This window comes from Mustela nigripes, chromosome 1 (genome assembly GCF_022355385.1).
Source record: "Mustela nigripes isolate SB6536 chromosome 1, MUSNIG.SB6536, whole genome shotgun sequence".
Lineage (NCBI taxonomy): Eukaryota > Metazoa > Chordata > Mammalia > Carnivora > Mustelidae > Mustela > Mustela nigripes.
Window position 1 is genome coordinate 61,129,675 of NC_081557.1, and position 25,839 is coordinate 61,155,513.

Genomic DNA, 25,839 nt, shown 5'->3' on the forward strand with positions numbered 1-25,839 from the left:
TGATCATCTGTTCATTCAGTGTGGCAGTGAGGAATCCTATGCCTAGGATAGGATCCATTATACAGTCTTGTTTTCTACTTAGTGGTTTATCTACTTTGGAAACCAAGAATGTTTTCTCTTTTAAAATATTTTGTCCATTATTTAGGGAGCAGACTTTCTCAGACAACTAGAAATACCCAGTTGGCTTACCTAGGTACCCCCTACCAGACTATAAGTTACTAGAGAAGAGGTGGAGGGTTTTAATTCTTTTTGAATCCCCAGCACCTAGAAAGAGCAAGTAATTAAAGGAAATGTCTACTGAATGAATAAACTTCTAGAAACTATTTATGACACATTTTTTATTTTATTGTCTAGACCAGTAGTTCTCAAAGTATGCACCCTGGATCCACAGCACAGACATCACATTGAGTTTGTTAGAAACACACATGGAGTTCTATGTCTTAATTGGAAACAGATTACAGGAGTTTATGCCTATGTCAAACTCATAAACCTGGGGGTGCTGGGTGGCTCTGTGGGCTAAGCGTCTGACTCTTGATCTTGGCTCAGGTCTTGGACTCAAGGTTTTTTTTTGTTTGTTTATTTGTTTGTTTGTTTGTTTTTTTAAGATTTTATTTATTTATTTTACAGAGAGAGATCACAAGTAGACAGAGAGGCAGGCAGAGAGAGAGAGAGAGAGAGGGAAGCAGGCTCCCTGCTGAGCAGAGAGCCCGATGCAGGACTTGATCCCAGGACCCTGAGATTATGACCTGAGCTGAAGGCAGTGGCTTAACCCACTGAGCCACCCAGGCACCCTGAACTCAAGGTTTTGAGTTCAATCCTGTTTTGGAGCCTATTAAAAAAAAAAAAAATAAAAGAAAACCTCATCAAACTGTATACTTAAAAACCTTTTTTTTTTTTTAATTTGACAGAGACATAGCGAGAGAGGCAACACAAGCAGGTGGAGTGGGAGAGGGAAAAGCAGGCTTCCCACGGAAGAGGGAGCCCAATGGGCTCAAGCCCAATGTGGGGCTCAATCCCAGGACCCTGGGATAATGACCTGAGCCAAAGGCAGACGCTTAATGCCTGAGCCACCCAGGTGTCCAAACTGTATACTTAAGATCAGTGCATTTCACTGTATATAAATGAAGTACCAATAGGAAATTAAAATAAAGTATTGCTATTTTAATTCCTTCTGTATATGTCTTATCAGCAGAAGTTTTTTTGCCTATCAATCTTAAGATCTCGACAAGGCCCTTGTGGATCTGATCTCCCACCTACTTTTCTAGACTAAACTGTAACCACTGCTCCTGTCACTTTTTCAGTCCTTCACCAGCAATTACCTCTTAGTTCCCCAAAGGCATATATTCCTATCCCGCCCCAGGGCCTTTGCACATGATACCACTCTCTAAGAATGTTTCTCTTTCTTCCCTTTCACCTGGTCAGCTCCCATTCTTCTTTCAGCTCTCATTCTTCTGTGTGTTCCTCAAAGAAATCCTCTGAAATCTCATTTCATTATAGGTGTCCATGGAAACTTTTGTAGGGCTGCTGGGTACAATTGTGCAGGATGTTCATCTAAATAAGTTTTCCCAGCTGAAATGCTAGTAGATGAAATCCAATTTTCACTCCACTCACAAAGCCTTGCATATGGAGCAGGGCTATGTCAGTCTAGAAGGGGTGACTTTTTCTAATCCATCAGAGGCATAGTCTGCTTGCTAAGCTCTGCCTACTCTGGGTTGTTTTTGTCCAAGGAGACACCTTTTAAAAAATAGCACACGAACATGATATGGGCTAGCAGCAGTCCTGACCTTATACTTTCCCTTCATAGTATTTATCACAGCTGTAATTTTACATTTATCTGTGTGATTATTTGGTTAATGTTTGTTTTCTCCCACTAGACAGTAAACTCTGTGACAGTAGAAAAGTGTCTGGTTTTGCTTATTATCAGGTATTCCCCACACTGAGAATAGTGACTGACACGTAGTGAGTAATCAGTAAATGTCTATTAAATGCATGAGACATTTGGTGGGGAGGTTAGACAATGTTTATTTTTCATTTTTAATTATATACGTACTTAAATTACAAAGTAAAACAGGCTTATTATAAGAAATTCAAACAACAGAGAAGCATATAAAGACAAAAATGAAACTCTCTTTCCCCACCGGCCCTATTTTTCAGGTATAACTACCGTTAATATTTGACATGCATTCTTTAAGATTTTCTTCTAAGCATATGTAATCAGATTCATTATTTTTTCTTATTTTTTTAAATGCAACCCCACTCTCCTTATTGTTCTGTGACTTGCCTTTTTCACATTTTCATCAATAGTTGGATGTTTTAAACATCATTTTATAAAATGTACTTTGTTATTATTTTTTAAAGTAGGCTCCACACCCAGCATGGAGACCAATACAGGGTTTGAACTCACGACCCTGAAATGAAGGCCAGAACTGAGATCAAGAGTCAGACGCTTAACCAACTGAGCCACCCAGGCTTCTCGTAGCATCATTTAAAAAAAAAAAAAAAAAAAAACTAGAAAAACAATAAAGTTATTTTGTTTGGGGGAATAAAAATGATCAGCCAGGAGAGAACAAAATGCATGCATGATCTGAGTAGTCCAGTGAAGAGAGGCACAGGGCAGAGACTTCCTAGTATAGGTCACCATAGTGGTAAATACAGGTGGGGACCCAGACATGCCCAGTTCACCTTGGGAAGTTGATGTGTCCTGTTCTCCCCATATCCTCAAAGCCAAAGAGGGACTGCTAGAGTTCAGCCTCAGGCTAAAAAGTCCCTGACACTGGGCTCTGGGCTGCCCCCAGAGATGCCTTTCCTGTGCCAGTACAGTGGCCCAGGGAGCAGGTTCCATGGGATCAAGAAGGACAAAGCCATGAAAGGCTACCCTGCCTGCCACATGCCAGCAACGACACTTCCCTTGGGCTTGCTGCATTCCCTCATGAAAAGCACCCAAGTGGGGACGCCTGGGTGGCTCAGTTGGTTGGACGACTGCCTTTGGCTCAGGTCATGATCCTGGAGTCCCGGGATCGAGTCTCGCATCAGGCTCCCAGCTCCACGGGGAGTCTGCTTCTCCCTCTGACCTTCTCCTTGCTCATGCTCTCTCTCACTGTCTCTCTCTCAAATAAATAAATAAAATCTAAAAAAAAAAAAAAAAAGAAAGAAAGAAAAGAAAAAAGAAAAGCACCCAAGTTCCTTTTTCTTTTCCTCCCCTGGTTCTTTCACTTGTCATATTCCTGGGGAAGGGGCTTAATGAGGGGTCAGAAATGCTTCTAGAACCTCATTAGCCCCCTGCAAGAAGGACCAGGTGGGTCTCCTTGCCCCCTGAGTCCTGGAGAGAAGCCAGAAAACAAACCTGTCACCGTGTCTGTCTTGCAAGGCAAGAAGATGGGTCTGGTCTCAGAGACCCAGGCCCCAGAGAGCCACAGCAGAACTGTGCCTGCCTTGGGAGGGCCATGTATTCCCTACAGTGAGAACTATGAAGAAACTAAGCAAGAAGATTGAGCCCCTTGCTCTGGGAGATCACAGCATGTTGTGCCAAGTTGTCCCAGTCCCTGCACCGCAGAACACAACCGAAGATGGTGATTTGTCCGGTGGTTCTGGCCTGGAGGTGCTTCCACAGGCTCACTATCCTGTCCTCTGGGAAGTTCTGGGAAAATCTCAGTCATGATTATCCTTTCGGTTTTTCTTTTCTGATAATAAAACCTATGCTCTGTGCAGAAAATTGCAAAATGGCAGGAAGGTACAAGAAAATCTATCAATGACTCATAACCCCATTCCCCTAAAATGGCTTCTGAGTATCTTCATGTATCTTTTCCACTGTCCATATGGGTATGTACATATTTTTAACAGGATTAGGGCCAAAGTCTATACAGGGTTGTTAAATGCTTTTTTTTTTTTTTTTAAGGCAGTTTCCTGTGGGTTTTTTTTCTCAATATGCTTTTTAAATCATTACATAAATAATATTAAAGGACCCCATGTATTATGCCAGGTACAGTACTAGGGACATTAAATATATTATGAATTAGGTAGTACTATTACCTTATTTCAGAGATGAAGTAACCAAGTATTGGAAATGTTCAGTTTCCGCCCCGGGCCCCACGGGTCCCATGGTTGGGGGGACTGAGCTGACAACCTGCCTCTTGGGCGGCTGCTTCCATCTGTACTCTCCTCCTGCCCTTTTCACTGAACACTCCTAGCTCTCCAGTGGTTCCGCTTTGCTCACTAATGGGCTTTACTGCCCCCTTCAGAGAGCATTCCTGAAATGCAGGTGCTAGAGATACCGCTCCACATTTAACTAGAAGACCAACCAGTAAAGATGGTGCAAGGAGCCAGAGATTAGAGAGCTAGTCTGAGGGTGAATTATCCTAATTTAATGCCTGTGTCAGATAATCCTTTTCTACTCTAAGCATTTGGTGCCTTTCTCCAAGACGCAAATCCTGGGAAACTAGAAACAACTGCCTCAAATCAAGCAGCAGGTCAGTGGGAGATGGATTCACCCCTGCTCCCAACAAATCTCTAAGGACTGTGATCATTCTGTCATGGGCTGCGGGGCATTTATGTCATAGCGCCTCTAGAGATGTCACAGAGATTTAAAGATGGCCACCTCTCCAACTGGGTAATTATTCAGAAGTAGAAAACTCTGACCTCTGCCTAAGTCAGATGTCAGCAGACTTCCTCAGTGAAAGACCAGGTATCAAATGTTTCAGGCTTCGAGGACCATATAGCTTCTGTCAGCTCGGCTGTTGTGGCAAAAAAGAAGCCATAAATAATACGTAACCGACATGGCTGTGTTCCATTAGAATTTTATTTACAAAAATAGGTGGCCGTCAAACATTTGACCCATAAGCAGGATTAGACTGCTGAAGGGCGGAAAAGAAGAAGGTGGGAAGGATCCCTCCAAAGGACAGAAGGGGAAATCCCTCACCATTTCCGGCAAGGTCAGTCTCGCTGGTTCCCCCTGGGGCTTCAGACCCTCGCTGACAGCCTCCGCCAGAGGTTGTCAATTTCCCGAAAAGTACTAGAATTGGTCCACAAAGGGAAAGTCCTGAGAAATTTCTGGAGAATCCAAGGAGTGCAGCGGCCGATAAGGGCTCCCCACCAAATGCAGAGTCCACCAGATGTGGGGTGATCTGATCAGGTGGAGGCCAGCAGCTCAGGGGGTGAAAGAATTGACCAGTACGAAGGAAACAGAAGTTTATTGAATATACCACAAGGGAACATGGGCCAAGCAGCAGAGGAGAGACTGTTAACCAGGTGGTGGGGAGCTTAGTGAAGGGGGCAAGGTGAGGAGGTATGGGAATCTATGAATTTTCCTTTTTTTGTATCTGTGCCCAGGTGTAAGTAACCCATTGGTCAGCTAGGGCTTATGGTTATTTTGAGGTGATTTGCCCAATGGCCTGGTGGTCAGTATGGGCCCTTTTACCATACTTGGGTTTCCATTGCTCACGTTGGTTGCCTAAAAGCAGCCTCTACAAGCTGTAATTTCTCAACCTCTGCTTTTATGGTTTAAGCCTTCCCCAAAAGCACCTAGATATTGGGTAGGTTATAATTTACATACAAATCACCTAAATTTTAGAGCATAAGTTCACTTCCGAGGGGTTGACCTGTTTTTCTTCAGTGGTGTAGGAACACAATCTTTCAACTATTAATCTAAAATCTTGGGGAAGTACAGGGAAATCAGAGAATGTTTTGGCTTATATTGGAGTTGGTCAGTATTACTAACAGATGAAAAGGGAAATATTTGGGGCGCCTAGGTGGCTCAGTGGGTTAAGCCGCTGCCATCGACTCAGGTCATGATCTCAGAGTCCTGGGATTGAGTCCCGCATTGGGCTCTCTGCTCAGCGGAGAGCCTGCTTCCCTCTCTCTCTCTCTGCCTGCCTCTCCATCTACTTGTGATTTCTCTGTCAAATGAATAAATAAAATCTTTAAAAAAAAAAAAAGAAAAGAAAAGGGAAATATTTTACAGATCTATAGCTACCAAAATAGAGGATGAATCAGACCGAAGGAAAGAAAACATTAGGAAAATCAAAAAGGGAGTGTGAGGAGGAAAAAATGACAATAAAACCAGGCAGCTCCATTTGGTTTCGGGTAGCCAACTGAGGCAAGGGGCAGCTTATCCAAATCAGGAAATGAAGGGACTCAACAGCTGTCATTAATAACTGGCATTTCCCTTCAGAGGTTTTAATTGAGGCAAAGATACTAAGATCACATTTGGGACATTTGGAGAGAAGAATGCCAGGTAATGTACTGATGAGAAGTTGAATTGCAGTCTAGGAATAACTCACACTGGGGACGTGCTCTACACTCCTCATTCCATCTTCCTGACTTCCTTCATTCGCCTGCGAAACTGGGATGAGGTAGCAAAACCCCATCTACCTCCTGGATCTGGAAAGAGAGCCTTGAAATGTGCTGTTGAGCCTGGGTATGCTGAGGTTATTAACACGCCCAAGAAGGGGTGGGGGGGGGGGGCAGGTGGACAACCGTCCCTCAGCTGGAGAGCTTTAGAAGACGCATTCTGGGGACAGGATTACACTGAGCCAGGCAAGGTCCCAAGGATTAGAATGTCAGGGCTGACAAGAATCCATGACTCTGATGGCTTTCCTCCAGCCCCGGCACCTTCTTGGGAAGAGCTAGTCTCAAAATGCAGGCAGAGGGATGCCTGGGTGGCTCAGTTGGTTAAGCAGCTGCCTTCAGCTCAGGTCATGATCCCAGCGTCCTGGGATTGAGTCCCACATTGGGCTCCTTGCTCAGCAGGGAGCCTGCTTCTCCCTCTGCCTCTGCATGCCATTCTGTCTGCCTGTGCTCGCTTTCTCCCCCCACCTCTGATAAATAAATAAAAATCTTTAAAAAAAAATGCAGGCAGAAGTCTGCATGAGACATTTTTTAATGCTGGAAGAATATTAGGCTTTTTGAAGGCAGGGACTGTGTCTTATTTTTCCCTTTTTAATCCCCACCCCCACACCCAATTATCATAATGTTTTGCACATAAATGGCATTCAGTAAATTCCTCCTGATTGATTTTAAAGTGTTCAAAGAAGCCCTATGATGTTCGGTTCATAGAAAACTGGATCTGCAAGCGTATGATTACACATTGCCTGAGTGATGATGAACAGCTGCTATTTATGAAGCAGAAGAGACAGAAAAAATGTTGAATGAATGAGAAATAGACTTCAACTGAAATGGGAAGGATTTAATTTAGCTTTTGAAACCCATTTCCTGATTTGAAGCTTGCATGCTACTAGAAGACAATACGAAGGGAAGCTGTTAAGTTTCTTTATAAATAAATGATCTTTGAAAGTTTTTCCCAAAAAATGAACCCTTTATTTGAAGACTAAGGGTATTTCTGACTAGCATTTTCCATAGTCTAATGAGATAGATTTTTTTTTTTTAAATAGAGTTTTTGAAAAAAGAGAGAGAGAAGCAAAGTGTAGGAGACTCTTAATTATAGAGAACAAACTGGCTTGATGGAGGGTGTTGGGTAGGGGATGAGCTAAATGGGTGATGGGTATTAAGGAAGGCATTTGTGATGAGCCCTGGGTGTTATTTATAAATTCTGCTCCTGCAGCCAAAATTACACTATATGTTAACTAATTAGAATTTAAACAAAAATTTGAAAGAAAAAACGGGATTTTTGGCATGTGGAGGATAATTTTATAGAAAAGTTGCAAAGATAGCACAGAGACTTCCTGTATACCCCTTACTCAGATTCCCTCATTGTTAACATTTTTATTACCATGGCACGTTCATCAAAAATGCTATAAAGGGGGCGTCTGGGTGGCTCAGTGGGTTAAGCCTCTTCCTTCGGCTCAGGTCATGATCTCTGGATCCTGGGATCAAGCCCCGCATAGGGCTCTCTGCTCAGTGGGGAGCCTGCTTCCTCCTCTCTCTGCCTGCCTCTCTGTCTACTTGTGATCTCTCTCTCTCTGTGAAATAAATAGTCTTAAAAAAAAAAAAAGGAATCCTCCTACCCTGAATGTGTCTTTCTCCTAAGTTTTCATCTACCCTCTTCCTTCCCACAGGGGAGGAAAGCCTTTCCCTCTACCCTCCCAGGTTTCTACTATATTTGAGTGCATCAAATATAGTAGAAAAGGTATACAAATTTATTAATTTTTCATATAACATGCACAGGGTCACCACAGGGAACAAAAAGTGAATACCCAAAACTGAGATTTGAGCTTATACCATCTCAGTAGGGGAAGGGGATGGGAGATGTATGTCACACAGGGGAGAGTAAATGATTTTTTTGGAAGATGAATAGGCCCTTACAATCAATGGGAGATCCGACGGTTCATAACAAAGTGTGTCTGGATGTGGTGTGACTTCTAGTCTCTTCTTCTGTGGTAAGAGTCAATCTTCTCTGATTGATGAAACTCCTGGAGAGGGGATTTATGACAGTTGCACTCTTTTTGGATGATCTCTCTTTAGGCAGTTAAGAGGAGTTCAGAGAAAGCCTTTTGTTCAAGTGACTTCAGCTCAAAATAACCAATATAACCCAAAAAGCATATTGTGGGTGGTACGTCCTTAAGCTCCTTCACCCCCATCTCTGCTCCTTAATTATAAATCGCCACTTGTCCTTGCTGCATTTTGGAGTTGAGCCCTATCTCTTTCCTATTGACAATAGTCTTTTTTTGTTTCTTTGTTTTGGGGTTTTTTGTTTTGTTTTTTTGTTTTTTTGGTTTTTTTTTGGTAATGGTCTTGATACCTATTACTATAATCCTAAATAAAATTACTTACTATTTTAACAAGTGTCAATAATTTCTTAACATTGGTAATAACAAGCATTAACTAATTTCCATTTATTCCTGTCTCATTAGAAAAAAAATTTAAATATTCCTTCAAGTTTTAATAAAATTCTTTAAAAACATTTTTGCTTTTTTACAGATAACATGCATGCTTAGAGGAATCTTCTTTCCATGTATGTCCTTTATTTAGATGTTGAACAACTGTCCTAATTTTATGACCAGAATTTGACTCCCATTTTCTAGCTCCCACAGATCCCAGACACACAGAGTAATATAGGTTGGAAATGCTTTAGTTAACTATCCTGTAATTGTAGAGCAAAATTTCACAATCTTCTTGATAGGAGAAGTTTGTCTCTGCACATGAATATATCATACTAAGTACATGTTACTTTCTCAGTGTCTGACTCCGTACCAGTCTCATCTCTTTCTCACCAACTGAGGAATGTCTGGCACATTAGAAGAGTTCAATAAATAACTGCAATTATTATTAAGACCTGAACTTTAATTTTTTTCAACTTCCTTATTTTTCCCGACTCTGCATTGCAGAGACCTCTTATTCTGCCCTTCCTTTGATTTACCTTCCTTTTTTTCATTCTCAACTGAGTTCTCTCCTGGTTTCCAAAAGAAAAGTGACTTGCAATCTGCAGATAGTGAAACTGATAGTCTCCCTCTTAAGGCATCATGCAGAAGTAATTCAAGTACACGTAATTTTATTGGATGGGGCGCTCTTTCAGGTTATACATTGGGTGATGAGGTCTAACTGAAAAAATGTGTTATCAAGTAGGTGTTGGAGAAATGTCAGGTCGCTTCCAATTTCCTCATTTTTACATAAGAGGACAATGAAGCCCAGGAAGTAGTCATAACTAAGATGTACAAAGAGGGGATGAGGGCCTGGCTTTTATTTCTTGTCATGGTTCTCCTTTTCCTGCTTACTATGGGACTTATGAACCATCTAACAAACCTACAAGGTTCGCCAGTATTACTTGACACCTGTCAAGCGCACAGATATAGTTAACAGAAACAAGTATTTTGGTGAAGTCTAAGTTTTGTTTGCCTTTCCCTAAAATTTTATTGTATCTGGTATGTCCCCAAATCCTGTCCGTTGTTTAAGCCTCACATTCTTATACAAAGTTGGAGCTAACCACTGATTTTTAGGCCATGACATTGTTCAGTGCCGTGACAATGTTTTTAACAGTTAAAACGAGCACTTTGGGCCGCAACTCATTGGAGTCTAGAATGCTAACTACAGGATATTCCTATATTAAATGATACTCAATATTGGCACAACGGCGTGAGAATAATCATTGATTGAAATAAATATTCACCATATTAAATACCCATCACGAATTTAGAACGCGTCCAAACGCTATGACTCGGTCGTACTTAGAAATCCATCCCGGGCTACGGAAACCCGGTGGAAGACTACCTGGTTCAGCAAACAAGATTTCGAAGAGGAGGGGCACGGGGAGGCGGGTCTGGACGACCCAGCGCGAGAATACGCCCCAGCGCATGCGCACGTCTTAACTGGCAACTTCCATTTCCTAGATGGGGGAGGCAAGTGAGAGGCACTCTACAGTTTTCGAACGCCTATTCACAACGATACACTAGATCTTCAGCAGTTCCAATGATTAATGTGAGGGGTTTTTTCCTCCGAGTTCAAGATTAAGGACACTTGGCATACGTCGCTAAAGCAAGAGGTGACTTCTCGTATCTTCCCCCATCCCCTGGAACATCGGTGGTCTAGTCCATTCCACAGACTTTCGAGTCCTTGCAGCGGGTCGGGGATCGAAGGATTGGGCCGATTGCGGCTGAAACGTCTTTGGAAGAAGGAAGGGGGTGAGGGGGCATCCCTTTGAGTTCCGCCTCTTCTTTATCGAGAGGGCAGCAGGGAAAGGGGACGTGCGAAATACTGCTCTTGATAGCTAACAGATCTCACCTCTCCGTGCAAACTGCCGGGAGAGCGGCGGGAAAAGGGCAAGACGGGAGCAGGGAAAGGGAAAGAGCCAGGAAGCTGCGCGGGAGGGCGCGCACGCGCGCCCCTTTTTCAGCAGTGTGGCGGGGTCGCACGCACGCCCGCCTCGGCGGCTGGGCGCGGTTTGCGACAGTGGGGGGAGCGGTGGAGGTGGCGGCGGCAGCGGCAACTTTGCGGCAGGCTCCGGCCGGGCTTGCTTGACGGCGGTGTGGCGGAGGCCCCGCCCTAGGCGGCAGGAACCTGGAGGGAGGCGGAGGAATATGTCCGAGAGGGAAGTGTCGACAGCGCCGGCGGGAACAGACATGCCTGCGGCCAAGAAGCAGAAGCTGAGTAGCGACGAGAACAGCAATCCGGACCTCTCTGGAGACGAGAATGTGAGTGCAGCCCAGAGCAGTGCGGACGGGACTCTGGAATGAAAGTTTTAAATTCTTTTTAAACTCGGCGTGGGGGCGGGCGGGCTGCTGTGGGGGGGAGGGAGAGGTGTCACCCTCAGGAAAACGCGGGCGTGGAGGAGAAAATCGAACTTGTCTCTATGGGGATTTTGAGCAGGGGCCGAGAGCAAGGAGAAACTTGGCGAAGGAGAGTGGTTTTAGAGAGAGCGTGGTAGGCGGAGGGGTTGAAGGGGTCCGCTGTGAGATCCTTTTGCGTGGTTGGGCCTTTGGGAGATTTGGGGGAGAGTGCGGATCTGAGATTCCAGTAGTTTAAAAGGCAAGTTAGAAGTTTTTCTGAGAAAGTTGGAAGGAGGAGCCAGCGTGAGTTAGCGACTCTTAAGAAATGTAGGGTTTGGGTCACTTTTCGACCCTTACAGACTCTTCAGGGTGGAAAGAGCAGTTAGATCTTCGACTTAGGGGGTTTGGGTGACTCTTCCAAAGGTGGGATTTTATGTCTGCTCCTGTCCTGAGGGTGGAGTTGGGGTATGCCTGACAGTCGGCTTTTCTTCCGGAGGAGCTGAATTGAAGAGGGTCGTCCTATGAGTCGGAGGGGGAAACCACCTTTGATGTAGTAAGAGTCGGTTACTATTTTTAAAGTTTTTACCAAAATGAAGGGGATGACTTAGAAGATTTAAGCAACAGGGGTAAAGACGATGTCTTTAGGGGTGGGCTCGTGGCTTTGCAAATGTAAGGCTTTTGGAATCAGATATTTTTTTAAAAATACTCTGAAATAGATCTCGGTAATCATCTAGTGTTTAGGTAAGTTGCCAGTAATAAGTGAAGTGACGTTAATTTTCAGTTTTAAGTTTATATCGAATAAGGTCAGCGAAGTATTTTGGCAATTCACTCAAAGTTATCCAAATGTGAACCTCCTGTGATACCTGAATATATTTTTAAAATCTTTATAAAGTGTTGTTGGAGGGTGATGTCAGTTTTTCATTTTCTCAGTTGGGCTAGTTTTAGGAGTAAATGCTATCTTACACACCCAGTTACTAAATTCTACATCATTACTTCACTAACAAGCATATATATAGAATGGTGTCATAATCAAAATTTTCAATGAAGAGATGGGAAAGAATTTTTGTAGACAAAGAAAGATATTCGGGGGTTTGTCAGTTTTTGGGATTTGGATTTGAAGTTTCTGGAAAGTTTAGGTGTTGAACGTTACTTTAAACCTTTTTCCAAGGGCTCTGGGTGGCTCAGTGGGTTAAGCCTCTGCCCTCAGGGCATGATCTCAGGATCCTGGGAGCTAGTGCTGCAGGGCTCCCTGCTCAGTTTCCTTAATTTCTTAGAAATGGGGATTAATAATGGTATTTACCTCAAATAGTATTTGTGAGGACTAAATGAAATAATACAGGTAAAGGGCTTAAAAGAGTCTCTGCCCCAGAAATACTATACAAGAATTATTTATGCTATCTGAAGAGAAATTACTGTGAAGACTTCCACTTCTGGCCCCAGCACATACTAAATAAATAATCAAGCAGAAATGTAATGAAAATGTCAATCATCTGTTTAGACTGAGGAAGATTTCAGGGGACCAAATAAATGGAAAGCCTTTCTGGTAGACACGTAAGGAGGATATATTCTTTGCATTCTGAAGCTACTGAGAACAGTAGATGAAGCCTTTATTTTGGTTCCCTCATTTATATAGAGGCTTTAAGCCTTTTTAGTGCCTTGACCACCTCATTGAATCTTGGGTAGCCTTCTCAGAACAACATTTTTTTTTTTATTAAGATTTTATTTATATAACAGACAGAGATCACAAGTAGGCAGAGAGGCAGACAGAGAGGAGGAAGCAGGTTCCCTGCTGAGCAGAGAGCCTGATGCGGGGCTGGATCCCAGGAATCTGGGATCATGACCTGAACCGAGGCAGAGGCTTTAACCCACTGAGCCACCCAGGCACCCCCAGAACAACATTTTTAAATTTATAAAATATAATGTATAAATTATAAAATTTATGAAAATAATAAACAAAATAAAATTATGAAATATGTTATAAAAATTTCTCAAAACAAATTTTTTTTTAAATTTTATTTATTTATCAGAGAGAGAGAAGGGGAGAGAGCGAGCACAGGCAGACAGAATGGCAGGCAGAGGCAGAGGGAGAAGCAGGCTCCCTGCTGAGCAAGGAGCCCGATGTGGGACTCGATCCCAGGACGCTGGGATCATGACCTGAGCCGAAGGCAGCTGCTTAACCAACTGAGCCACCCAGGCGTCCCTCAAAACAAATTTTTTAAGATTTGTTTTAATAGAGTGCTTTAATAATAAAATAGAAGTGCTAATTTGTACATCCAGCATGGGCTTCAAACTCAAAGGCTGGAGATAAAAAGTTCTATGTTTCTCAGACCCAGCCAGCCAGTGCTTCTGTATTAGCACATTAAGTAGCTAGATCTAGGAGGGGGTCTGGTAGTAATGATGGACATAAAGCAGGTTTTTGAGATCTGCAACTAATAGAATATAGGAAAATATTTGATTTCCGTGATGAGAAAGTGACAGCTACAGAGGTAGTCTCATGTATTCTACCTTTATTTAACAGAAGGAAGTGCTAAATTTCAGTTAAAGATGGTGAAAATTAAGTGGGTTTGTGTAGCCATTTACATTCACAGGCCCTCAGAATTCCACCCAAAGACCCTAGATCCAGGACTTAGGTTAGAAGGAAGCAGTAAGGAAAGATAGTAGAGAACTCTAGGAAAATGAGTTCAGAGAAAGCTAAATGGACAGCGTGGTCTTTACTCTTGAGGGAACTGAGTAGTGATGAGAAGGCCAAAAGCAAGTGAGGAAAGAACGTGGTGTTTGAGTTGGGAATTAAGATAATCTGAGCAGTTACTACTATGTATATGAATCAAAGAATTGAAAGGACATATTTTAAGTTTTTTGTATGTATATATGCCATTTTATTGAATTTTTAAAAGGTCTCATGACTTGCAGAGTATGTAGCTTCTTGAAGAGTATTAATGGTTGCCTAGTAGAGGGCTGAATCTGAAGACTTACACTTTGCTTAAGTAACCCATGGCAAGATTAAGGGACAAATTACTCTCCCTGTTTGCTTTGTTTGGCCAATGAAGATGGTAGTGCCATTTCATCATTCTGTACCTTGAGAAGGGGCCATGGTGGAAGTCAGCCTGTACACAGATACTCAGCCAAGGTTTGATTTTAATTTAAAGATAAAGTTAAAGCGTTGTGACGGCATTGCATTTCCATTTGATTCTTTTGTGATTTTCCTTTGGAGGAGATGGGTAAGTGGTCAGAGTTAAAAAACAAAAGTGTTTTTTGTGTTTTCTTGATTAGCAATTGAATTTTGTGCCAGGAAGTAAAGAAGCTGGTGAATAAATGTCAGTTTCATTATTTTACTTTTCTAGTGTTAAAGGACAGTTTTCAGAAAAAGGTAAGTAAAACATGTTAAATTTTTATTTTACCCTCATATGAGGGAACGGGGCATGTGTGAGTCAAACAATATACATTTATACATTAAAGGAATGTAGAGGTGAAATTGCAGATGGAGACCAAAGTTTTTCCCACTGTGGAAGGGAAGACATAAGCCTCTACCTTTGGAGACAGAATTTACACAACTGTCAGTTACTCACAGTATAACAAGAGTTATAAAATTGTTCAAAGGCAATGAAGAAGGCTGGAATGTGTAATGTGGAAAGGTGTGCATAAAATAGTACATAGTTTTCCACTGAAAGATGGTTAATTTTCTACACTGGGTGTTAACTGTGAAACTGTGAAGAGGGCAAGAAAGAGAGATATAAACCATGATTTCAGCCTAGGAACTTAACTTTTAGAATTTTACATTTTCAAATGTCTGATTATATTTACATTAAAATTACAGTTCAGATATTGAGCACCTACTGTAGATTATCTATCTGGTTTTTTCATCCTAATTGATAATATTGGAGAATAACAATTGTAGTTTTTTAAAAGGTGGGAATCATTTGAAATTTTGAAAATCACCCCGAGAACAGTTGTGTAATACCACACTGTTTTTAGGTGAATTTGTATGAATTTTTTTATATGCTTTTTGACACGCCAGTTAATTTTTTACCTTCTGTAAACATAAAACTAGGAAGCAGTCATTTAGAAATAGCCCCTAAGGCTGTGTTTCCTAGACTTGTTCTAATAGATATTAACAGGCATTCCACGAAAAAAGCCTTCCTCTGGAATGAATTTAGGAACTGTTGCCCTAAGGCGATAAGTTTAAATAAATCTCTTTATTCCAGAGAACACATTGGAATATGTAATCAAAGGAGGTAGTTAAATCTTAGATTAGAGGGCCAAGAATGTATCCTGTGAACTGGAGAAAGGGTATAAATTAAGTGAATTTTCATGGTTTCCTGCAGTCGTTTCTACATTTGAAATGATTTTACTTTAATTATGGAGAGTGTCTGGAATTCTATATAGGTATCATTATTACATAAGAGCTGTGGGGCAAATGTCACTTGTAAATAGCACAGAATATGTAGGATTTTTTTAAAAATCCTAAATGGTTTGTATTCTAATTAAGCGGAGTTTGAACAGTAACAGGATTTTCAGAAACTATATCTAAAATAAGAGGCACCAGCATTCCGTCATCCTAAGAGGCCCATTAACCGCTGTACTCCAAGCTGAGCAGCTGTCAAATGAATTACGAAGACATGTAGTTCAGTCAGATTTAGGAGTCAGAGCTTTGGTTTGAATCCCAGCAGCCCTAAGTAGCAAGAGACCACTTAACGCTCTCTAAACAACCCTTCCTTATCTAACAGTACCTTCTGTGAAGAGCTGTAAAGATGAAATAAGCCAGTGTGCTAAGGTGGCTGGCATAGACCAGGGCTTTGTTATTAGAGGCAATATTATTCTTGCCAATATTCTGATTAGCTTTTTTTACTATATTGTTGCTGAAATAACACAAGTCCACAAATCCTAATGTTTAGCTGGTTTGCTTTTTATCCTGTTTGGAGACAGGAATATATTTTTCCATTTCTTGCAGAATTTATTAATCACTACTTTAAGGTCAGTCAGCAGCTCCCCGGCACAAAGTCATTTTCTGCTACATACAGTGTTTTGTTTCATGGAATTTTTCCTGATTTATTGCTTACAGGACGATGCGGTCAGTATAGAAAGTGGCACAAACACTGAACGCCCTGATACACCTACAAATACACCAAATGCTCCTGGAAGGAAAAGTTGGGGGAAGGGAAAATGGAAGTCCAAGAAATGCAAATATTCTTTCAAGTGTGTAAATAGTCTCAAGGTATGTGCAGAAAGATCCTGTGGGCTGAATGCCAGGCTTCAGAATTATTTCTCAGTGGTAAACATTTTATGCTCAGATATTTTGTCACATTTAAAATACTTTAAAATTAGAGTACTTTGAAAGTTGTTTTGTTTTGTAGCATAGACTAATTTCAGTGGGTAATGCCTAGTACTACAGACTAGGTTTTCTTTATTATCTGCATTCAGAAAAAAATATTTGGGATATGTTATTCTTCCTATTTTGATAAAACTTTAAAAACAAAGCCACTGGGCACCTGGGTGGCTCAGTGGGTTAAGCCGCTGCTTTCGGCTCAGGTCATGATCTCAGGGTCCTGGGATCGAGTCCCGCATCAGGCTCTCTGCTCAGCAGGGAGTCTGCTTCACTCTCTCTCTCTGCCTACCTCTCCATCTACTTGTGATTTCTCTCTGTCAAATAAATAAATAAAATCTTTAAAAAAAAACAAAAACAAAAACACAAAGCCACTTCCTGATACCTCTTCATAATAAGAACTGAATGTGACCCATTAACTTTCAGTCAGCATAAATTGAAACAGATGTCCTTGGGCAGTTTTTAAATATTTAATCCTTATCATTTGTGTTACTTGAAATTGTTTTCAAAGGAAAAGGTATACATTAACATTTTCTTACTATTCAGTATTTGGGGAAGGCAAGGTTTTGGAGTTACTTAAATTACTGCTTCCTCAATAGCATTTTTATTTTAAGAAGGATTAGTGATATTCAAAATGTTTTCCTTTACATATTATGTATTTTCTGTTTTTTTAATTTGGGAGTATTTTTCTTAAACTGAGCAAAAGTATGCATTGCATTATTTTATACAGATGTAAGTTAGAATCTTTTATAAGTATCTAAATATACTTTTAGGTAAAGTATTCAGAAAGCATTAGAAGCTCTGGCTGTATGGAAATTATTTTCCTGTCTGTGTAGCAAAATACATTGCTCAGTATGCCAAATTAAAGTCTCTTAAAAGGAGGGAAATTAATCTTACTATATTTAAAAAAAAAAAAAGGAAAGTGTCCCTTATAGTTTTGTGTTAATATTTTGTTATTTTCACCTGTTTTTTAGGTAATATGCTTGGGAGGTGTTGGTTTTAGCTGTTTAAATAATTTGATTAAGTATTTCAGAATCCTAAAGCTATGGCTTTTCAAAGGATAAAAAATGAAAGTTTTACACTTTAAAAGTGAATATGAAAGTTAATGTTCAGTGCCAGGAGATTGCCAGTAAAATTCTAAGGCTGAAAAATAACTTTGAATAAAGTGAATACTGTTGACCCTTGAACGACTTGAAGGTGCCACCACCCCCACTCCTGTGCACTGAAGATCCAAGTTTAACTTTTGATTCCCCCAGAATCTAACTACTAATAACCTCCTGTTGATCAGAAGTCAGTAACCTACCTTGCCTATAACATAAAGTCGATTAACACATGTTTTGTGTGTTGTATATATTATGTAATGCATTCTTACACTAAAGTAAGGTAGAGCAAAGAAAATGTTAAGAAAATACTTTTTTTGGACGCCTGGGTGGCTCAGTGGGTTAAGCCTCTGCCTTCCGCTCAGGTCATGATCCTAGGGTCCTGGGATCCAGCCCCTCATCAGGCTTTCTACTCAGTGGGGAGCCTGCTTCCTCCCCCCACCACCCGGCTCTGCCTGCCTCTGCCTACTTGTGATCTCTGTCTGTCAAATAAATAAATCTTTTAAAATATATATATATATATAATATGTGTATAAATATTTTATATATATATATATATACATATATAAAATACATCTGCAGGGGCACCTGGGTGGCTCAGGTAAGCATCTGCCCTCAGCTCAGGTTGTGATCCCAGGGTCTGCTTAGCAGGGAACCTGGTCTCCCTCTCCCTCTGCCTACTTACACTCACTCTCTGTCAAATAAATAAATAATATCTTTAAAAAGAAAAGAAAAGAAAGGTATCCAAAAAAATCCATGCTTAATTGGACCTGTGCAGTTCCAACCTGTCGTTCAAGGGTCACCTGTACTTGTTTTTTATGCACCTCATTATAGCATCCTGGTAACTGGCCTTACAGTCCTTTGCCTTCCTTGGTCCCCAGTGCTCAGGTATTCTTGTTCATTATAAAACTTCTTGGGATTTTTTTTTTTTTAAGGACCCAAATTCAAGATTATTTGAAATTGTTTCTATAGGAGTAATAGAAAGTGGAGATTTGCATGGAGTATGATATGGTTCACTTTACAAAGGAAAAATTAAACCTAATAAAGTTTAGTGAGTGTTAGAGAAGCTTTACTAATTCTTGGTGTATTTGTTCTTTTCATATTTGAGAAACATAAATTATGTACTTATGTCCCAAGAGATTAAATGCAGCTGTAACAATTATCCTGTTTAATTTTGAATCAGAAGAATCAGTGATTCCTCTTTTTTTTTTTTTTAAAGATTTTATTTTTATTTATTTGACAGACAGAGATAACAAGTAGGCAGAGAGGCAGACAGAGAAAGAGAGAGAGAGAGAGAGAGGAGGAAGCAGGCTCCCTGCTGAGCAGAAAACCCGATGCGGGGCTCTATCCCAGGACCCCGGGATCATGACCTGAGCCGAAGACAGAAGCTTTAACCCGCTGAGCCACCCAGGTGCCCCGAATCTGTGATTCTTCTTAAACCAGTGATTTGGTTTCAGAAAGTAGGAGGCGAATATCAGAGTGTTTTCATAGATGAGAACTTGTTACCTGACCTCTGATTTTTTTTTTTAAAGGTTATTTATTTATTTGACAGAGAGAGAGATCACAAGCAGGCAGGGGGGGGGGGACGCAGACTCCCCGCTGGGCAGAGAGCCTGATGTGGGGCTCAATCCCAAGACCCTGAGATCATGACCTGAGCCGAAGGCAGTGGCTTAACCCACTGAGCCACCCAGGCACCCCCTGACCTCTGTTTAAATAGTGGTCTACATTTGGGGAAAAAAAAGTTGTAAGGGGAAATGGTGGATTCACCATTCGTTTGTTTCTAAATTATAGTAACTTTTCTGTTTTACTATTATTTTGCAGGAAGATCATAATCAACCATTGTTTGGAGTACAATTTAACTGGCACAGTAAAGAAGGAGATCCATTAGTGTTTGCAACTGTAGGAAGCAACAGAGTGAGTGTTCAGGGATCTATTTGGCATTTGGCTTGGCTATTTGACTCTGGTGTTACTATAGTATTGAAGTGTAATGATTTTGAAGTAAATTTTGCATAGCTGGTTTAACAATAATCCTTATGTAATATTCTAGATATTGTCACAAAACTAAAGTTTTCAAAACCTAGTATTCACTACTGAAAATACAGCTTTCATATATTACTCTCAGCTCTCAGAGTTCATATATTACTATCAGTTGTTTCTGTTTATATTTTGTCCTTGTTAATATTTTTTTGTGTGTGACTGAAAGAATTGACTCCTGTTTTTGGAAGCAGTTTTAATAGTTCTGTATCATGCAAATTAGGATATAAAGTCTGTAGTTTCTTAAAAATAATAAACTTACTTAGTGGCTCTCTGTAAATGCAAAGGATAAATCCAGTGGCTTTATATATTAGTTATTGAAAGTACTTTAACTATTTGCCATAAACATCTGTTAGATTTGTTTTTATTTAAGGAAGCCAAAAGTATCTTGAGCTGAGAGAAGTGTAGGGAAGAAGCATGTTGGCATATTTTAACATCAGCCATTATTTAACTTTTTAGTTAAACCGGGGGCTGACTTGGTGGACTGCAAAGACTTACTATTCTTTTCAGTTCTAAATAAATGGAGAACAGGAAGAGTCCTTAGTGCTTTCCAGGGAGTGCTTTGGAATTAGTTATTAAATTGAAATCACCACAGGGAAAAATTGTCCTCTTACTAAGGTTACATTAGCTAACATTCTGGTTATCCATTAATACTGTACTAGGAGTTATGAAGAACAACATAGAAATTTATTGTTGTATTTGGGGAAAAATAAAAAACAGAGGCAATTGACTAATTAGATACAGGTTGGCAACAAATACAAGTCACTTCCTCTGCTTTTAACCTAAGAGATGAAGAGGAGTGAATCTGAGAGATGGTACGTAAGTTGTTACTTTGAGTAAAATAAAATTTTATGCTTCTTTAGTAGTTGTACTAAGTTTCTTAGGCAATAAAAGCATGTGGTTTTAATGCATACTGTTTTCTGTATTTGTTTTTTGTTTCTCAGTATTGGTATTCTGTTCTCAAACAAAGTTAACTTGGTAATAAGGGAGTTGTCAACTCCGTATTTTTCCAATGTCAGCATATTTCCAGGCGTTTTTCCTGCAAGTTCAAGAATCATAACAAGCAGACATGCATCCATTCTGGGCTAGATCCTCTCTATTTCTGTTTTCTAAAAATTAAAATTTGGTTTTAGGTAATTTCCTATAAAACTTCTTTTAAGGAAGGTTTTCGTTACATTTAAGGCTCTGGCGCTTTTACTAGGTCACTGAAATCCTGAAAATTTGAAACTTGGCTACTGCAGTTGGTAACATGGAATAACAGCTTTTCTTGGTGTTCAGCCAAATGTGGCTTGTGACATGTAGCCTGCTTATAGTTGTCTGGTTACTGAATTCTTCGGAAAAAAAAATTCGTGGGGAAAGATAACAGGCTCAAGAAAAGATCAGGTTATTTTTTCCTAGTTGGGAACATAGTGCATTAATTACTTTGAATCTACTTTTAAGACGTTACTATAAACCAAAGATTATACTTCACTAACTTGGCCATGATAATACCGGAATAGTTAACAATTTGTGCTTCAGTGTGTTTATTTAAATGTTCAGGCATTGTAATAAAAAGTATCCCTAGTTTCATTTAAAATGACATGGAAGGGCATTACATAGTTCATCTAATTGTAAAAAGTTCTGCTTTTTTTTTTTTTTTAAAGAAAAGAAAAATTATCTTCTAGAACATAACCTGTTTTAGCAGTCATAAGGGATATTTTTAAACTATTGTAGTGATTTTATTAATTTAATAGGGTAGTTTATAGTATCTTTATGGAGTTCTTAGATACTTCTATTAAAATTAACAAGTAATTGCTAACATGACTATAAGCTCTAAAAAAGGAAAGAAATCTATTAAAGTTTAATTTTACATAGTATATATATTAATTTAAGAATATGTGGCAAATAAAAAGGACCACCATATATCAGAAAGTTAATATTTAATGAACTGTGTCCATGAGAAAAACATTATTTAGGCAAGTTATAAGCTTTCTTATATGTAATTAATATGTAAATATTCTTTTTTTTTCTTTTTTTTTTTAAAGATTTATTTATTTATTTGACAGAGAGAGATTACAAGTAGGCAGAGAGGCAGGCAGAGAGAGAGGGGGAAGCAGGCTCCCTGCTGAGCAGAGAGCCCGATGTGGGACTCGATCCCAGGACCCTGAGATCATGACCTGAGCCGAAGGCAGCGGCTTAACCCACTGAGCCACCCAGGCGCCCGATATGTAAATATTCTTAAACTACCCAAAGACTTTAAGAGCTTAATTAAAAAATGATAAATTACAACTTTACTTTGAGGTGTTCAGATGTATTCACTTTGAGGAGTTGGGCAATTACATGAATGAGATCTAAAATTAAAGATTGGAATTAGAAACCATTATTATTACTACAATATTTAATATACTCAGGAAGTTATCTAATACATTAGGCTTTATAATGCTTCCTTAAGTTTAAAGAAGCTATTTTAAAACAGTTTCTGTAGTATCTTTAAGACACATTTGTAACTAAAATATGTTGCAGAGGTGAAAAGAATGTGGTTTCTGTGTTTGAGATTAAATTTACTATATTTTTGTTTTTATTAGGTTACCTTATATGAATGTCACTCACAAGGAGAAATCCGGTTGTTGCAATCTTATGTGGATGCTGATGTATCCTTTCTTGAGTTTTTAATATCTTTGCTAAAGAAATTGACTTTCAATAAGTACACCAAAACTTTTCTAAATTAATTAGTTCCCTTAAGCTATACTGTCCTTTAAGCAGTGCTCTTCCTTTATTATCTCCCAAGAGATTCCTCGTATCTAGTTTAATTTTCCTGATCCTAGAAATGCATTGTAAGGTGGATATGAGAGAGTGGGGAGAAGTGGCTAGAGATGAGCATTGGAAATCTAGTAATAGAAATGTTAGCAAAGAGTAGCTACAACCTCCTGTTTCTTTGACCTTGCTTAGAATTTTATTACTTGAGGGTAGTTAATATTAGTGAGCTGGGGTTGATCAGAAGCTATGACTGGCAGTCATACCAAGTATTTGAGCAACAAAGCTTATAGGGGAAAAGTAAACAACTACAGTTTGTTTAGGAAATAAAATATTGCAAAACATGAACACATAAAGAAAAAGAAAGGCTTAAAAAGCCAGAAGGTTAGACAAAAGGTGGTGATACGGTGTTTCTTTCAGATCATTTCAAAAACCTAGCAAAAAAGAAAAGGCAAGTCTTCAGTAGTTACTGAAGACTTCAGTCTTCAGTAGTTTATGGAAAGAAGTGACCTGTAGCCATATTGGGCAAGTCTCACAGGACAAGGTAGAAAACTCATAGTTAACGCTATTCAGACTGAATAGACATGCATAGTCAGACATATTGGGATAAAAGAAGGGTCAGCAATTTATAGCCTGTGGGCCTAGCCACCTGTTGTTGTAAATAGTTTTACTGGGACACAACTATACCCATTTGTTTACATTGTCTACTACGGTTGCTTTCGAATGACAGAGTTGAATAATTATGCATCGAAATAGAAATCAAAATTGAGTGGAAGAATTGGTTTTGTTTGACCATTTGGTTTAGATTGTAGACCTAAAATGGTCACTGTTTAAATATGGTAATATAAGAAGAAATAAGAACTTCTGTGTCAGAAACTTTAGCACTTCTTTAGAGGTTTCCGTGTAGTATATACCATAATCATTGATGTGTTTACTTTTCAAAAACAAATTACAATTCTTAACTGGCATTTCTTAGGCTGATGAAAATTTTTACACTTGTGCATGGACATATGATAGCAATACAAGCCATCCTTTGCTGGCTGTGGCTGGATCTAGAGGCATAATTAGGATAATTAATCCCATAACAATGCAGTGCATAAAGGTGGGTTTTTGGTTAAATTGTAGATCTGCCCTTTTTTGAATACACACTTGTGAAAACTTGTCATTTTTAACTTAAAACCAGTAGAATCAATATCTGTACAGTTTCTAATTTGATTTGCACTTGGCTTTTTGCTTCCTTTAGACTGGTCTTTGAGACCTTTGTCACATATGATAACACAGATTCTGGAATAAATGGGAAGTTTTTATTTGCAATTTTTAAAAAATAATTTCCCTCCTCCAAAGCCTTATTCTGAGATGTTCTAAATGAACTATAGGGAAAGAGTGAGTACTTTTTCTAAACATCCTAATTAGGGATATAGAGTCAAGGACTTGTAAAGAACGGAAATGTAAAGCCTGGGAATTTGATACTAAGTTTTGCAAATTACTTTAATCAGAAGTTTTTAACCCTGGGGCACATTAGAATCATCTAAGGATATTTTAAATCCTTCCTTGGGTCTCCGCTGATCCAGTCAAATCAAAATACCTGCAGATAGGACTTGAGCATTTTTTTTTCCCTTCAATTTTGTTGGGTGATTTTAATATGCAGCCAGGGTTGGGAACCACTAATTTAAGTGAAACTGTTTTTCCATTCTTTAAAGATTAATGAAATAATTTATTGATTTTTAATATGAAAGTTGAATGTTCTAAATTTATTGTAGCATTATGTTGGCCATGGAAATGCAATCAATGAACTGAAATTCCACCCAAGAGATCCAAATCTTCTCCTGTCAGTAAGTAAAGGTAAGAGAAGCAAATTTTTCTTTATTTCTGTTTATTTGGGAATGATTTTATTTTTTAAGGGACAAAAGAGTCCTAAGTTATTAAAAAAGCCAAATTTAAAAAGAATTTATAAAGTATGTTTTTAGTAGAAAAATCTCAGGCTACAGTAGCATCTCTAGACGAAGAATTAGGTAAAAGGGCTGTGAAATAGTTAAATCAGACATAAATAATTTGTACAGGTTAAGTATGTGTAACCCTTATTAACGGTAGTATATTATGACACTAATACACTAATATTAGGTAGTGTATGTATCCTCAGTTGAATTATTTTAGTAAGCTTTATTAATTTCAAGTGGCAGATCACCAAAGTTACGACATTTTTAAGAATTTAAAAAATAGTATTGCAAATCTTATCACTGATCGGCTGTGTAATAAGAAATAATGCATCTGAGAATCTGTATTGCTTTTTCATACATGAAGTTTTTATTTTATAAAGGAGTCCGTAATAGAATTCCTTAAAATGCTAAGTTCTCCAGCATAAGCTCTTTGAAATATTTCCCATATGCATAAAGAAAGCCTTGCCTTCCTCTGTACGCTTAAATTGGCATTATAAGTTTATTCAGGGTTCAGACAAGCCTCTTAATAATTTCTGAGCTCTCTGAAATCAGCTGTGTTATTTCTGCATTCTGTTCTTGATTGTTCTCTTTTTACTTCCACATTATTATTCTAGTCAAGTTTATTCATCTTAAAGGCTTTCAAACCTATAACCTTCCCCCACAATCTGCTCATACTAAAAGATGTCCTCAGATTAAAACTCTTCCATGAAAATGCTTCATTGTGATTTTCCTTTACCTACCAAGGCTTACCTTTGAAAATCAACAACTAAGAAGAGCTGATAACTTTTTCTCTTTTCTTGATAATAGCTGGGCCCAGATATTTCTTTACAAGTCATATAGGTCATGATGCCACACTCTCTAATTATCACAACTCCCAGCCATACTCTTCCCCTTTTGGGTCAGTAAGTACAAAGATAACCTAAAAAGTATAAGAAAATATTTTGCAAATTATGTATCTAATAAGGGATTTATATCAAAAGATGTTAACAATTCAACAGTAAAGACAACCCTTTAAAAAATGGGCAGTGGTATTGTTTAAATTTTTATTTATTTATTTTTTTAAATTTATTTTCAGTGTTCCAGAATTCATTGTTTATGCACCACACCCAGTGCTCCATGTAATATGTGCCCTCCATAATACCCACCACCAGGCTCACCCTTTCAATTTGTAAATGTGGATTCTGTGGAAAAACTTCAGTATCTTGTTCTCTGTCAAATCCCTAAGTATTTGTTATCTCAGGAGCATAACTCCATCAAATTAGGATATTATTTAAAGGAAATTATTGGAGGCAAATAAGCTAAACATATTTTAAGATCACATAAGTACTTTTTTTCCATCTGGAAAGTTTGAGCTCATACTTCATTAGAAAATGTAGCTTCCTGGGGCGCCTGGGTGGCTCAGTGGGTTAAGCCGCTGCCTTCGGCTCAGGTCATGATCTCAGAGTCCTGGGATCGAGTCCCACATCGGGCTCTCTGCTCGGCGGGGAGCCTGCTTCCTCCTCTCTGCCTGCCTCTCTGCCTGCTTGTGATCTCTCTCTGTCAAATAAATAAATAAAATCTTT

The 25,839-nt window shown here is 39.2% G+C and overlaps 1 protein-coding gene across 2 annotated transcripts in view; it reads left to right on the forward strand.

The window, feature by feature from the left end:
• Positions 1–10,671: 10,671 nt before the first annotated feature.
• The window catches only part of EED (embryonic ectoderm development), a 30,431-nt gene continuing 15,263 nt past the window's right edge, over positions 10,672–25,839 (forward strand). Inside the window, exons 1-6 of one of the 2 annotated variants that reach the window (XM_059412317.1) lie at positions 10,672–11,078; positions 16,213–16,365; positions 19,395–19,487; positions 22,172–22,237; positions 23,317–23,442; positions 24,101–24,182. In XM_059412317.1, coding sequence (XP_059268300.1) covers positions 10,965–11,078; positions 16,213–16,365; positions 19,395–19,487; positions 22,172–22,237; positions 23,317–23,442; positions 24,101–24,182 — 634 coding nt within the window. In that variant the 5' untranslated portion in view covers positions 10,672–10,964. The remainder of the gene's footprint in view (positions 11,079–16,212; positions 16,366–19,394; positions 19,488–22,171; positions 22,238–23,316; positions 23,443–24,100; positions 24,183–25,839) is intronic. The other variant, XM_059412320.1, reaches the window with a different exon arrangement.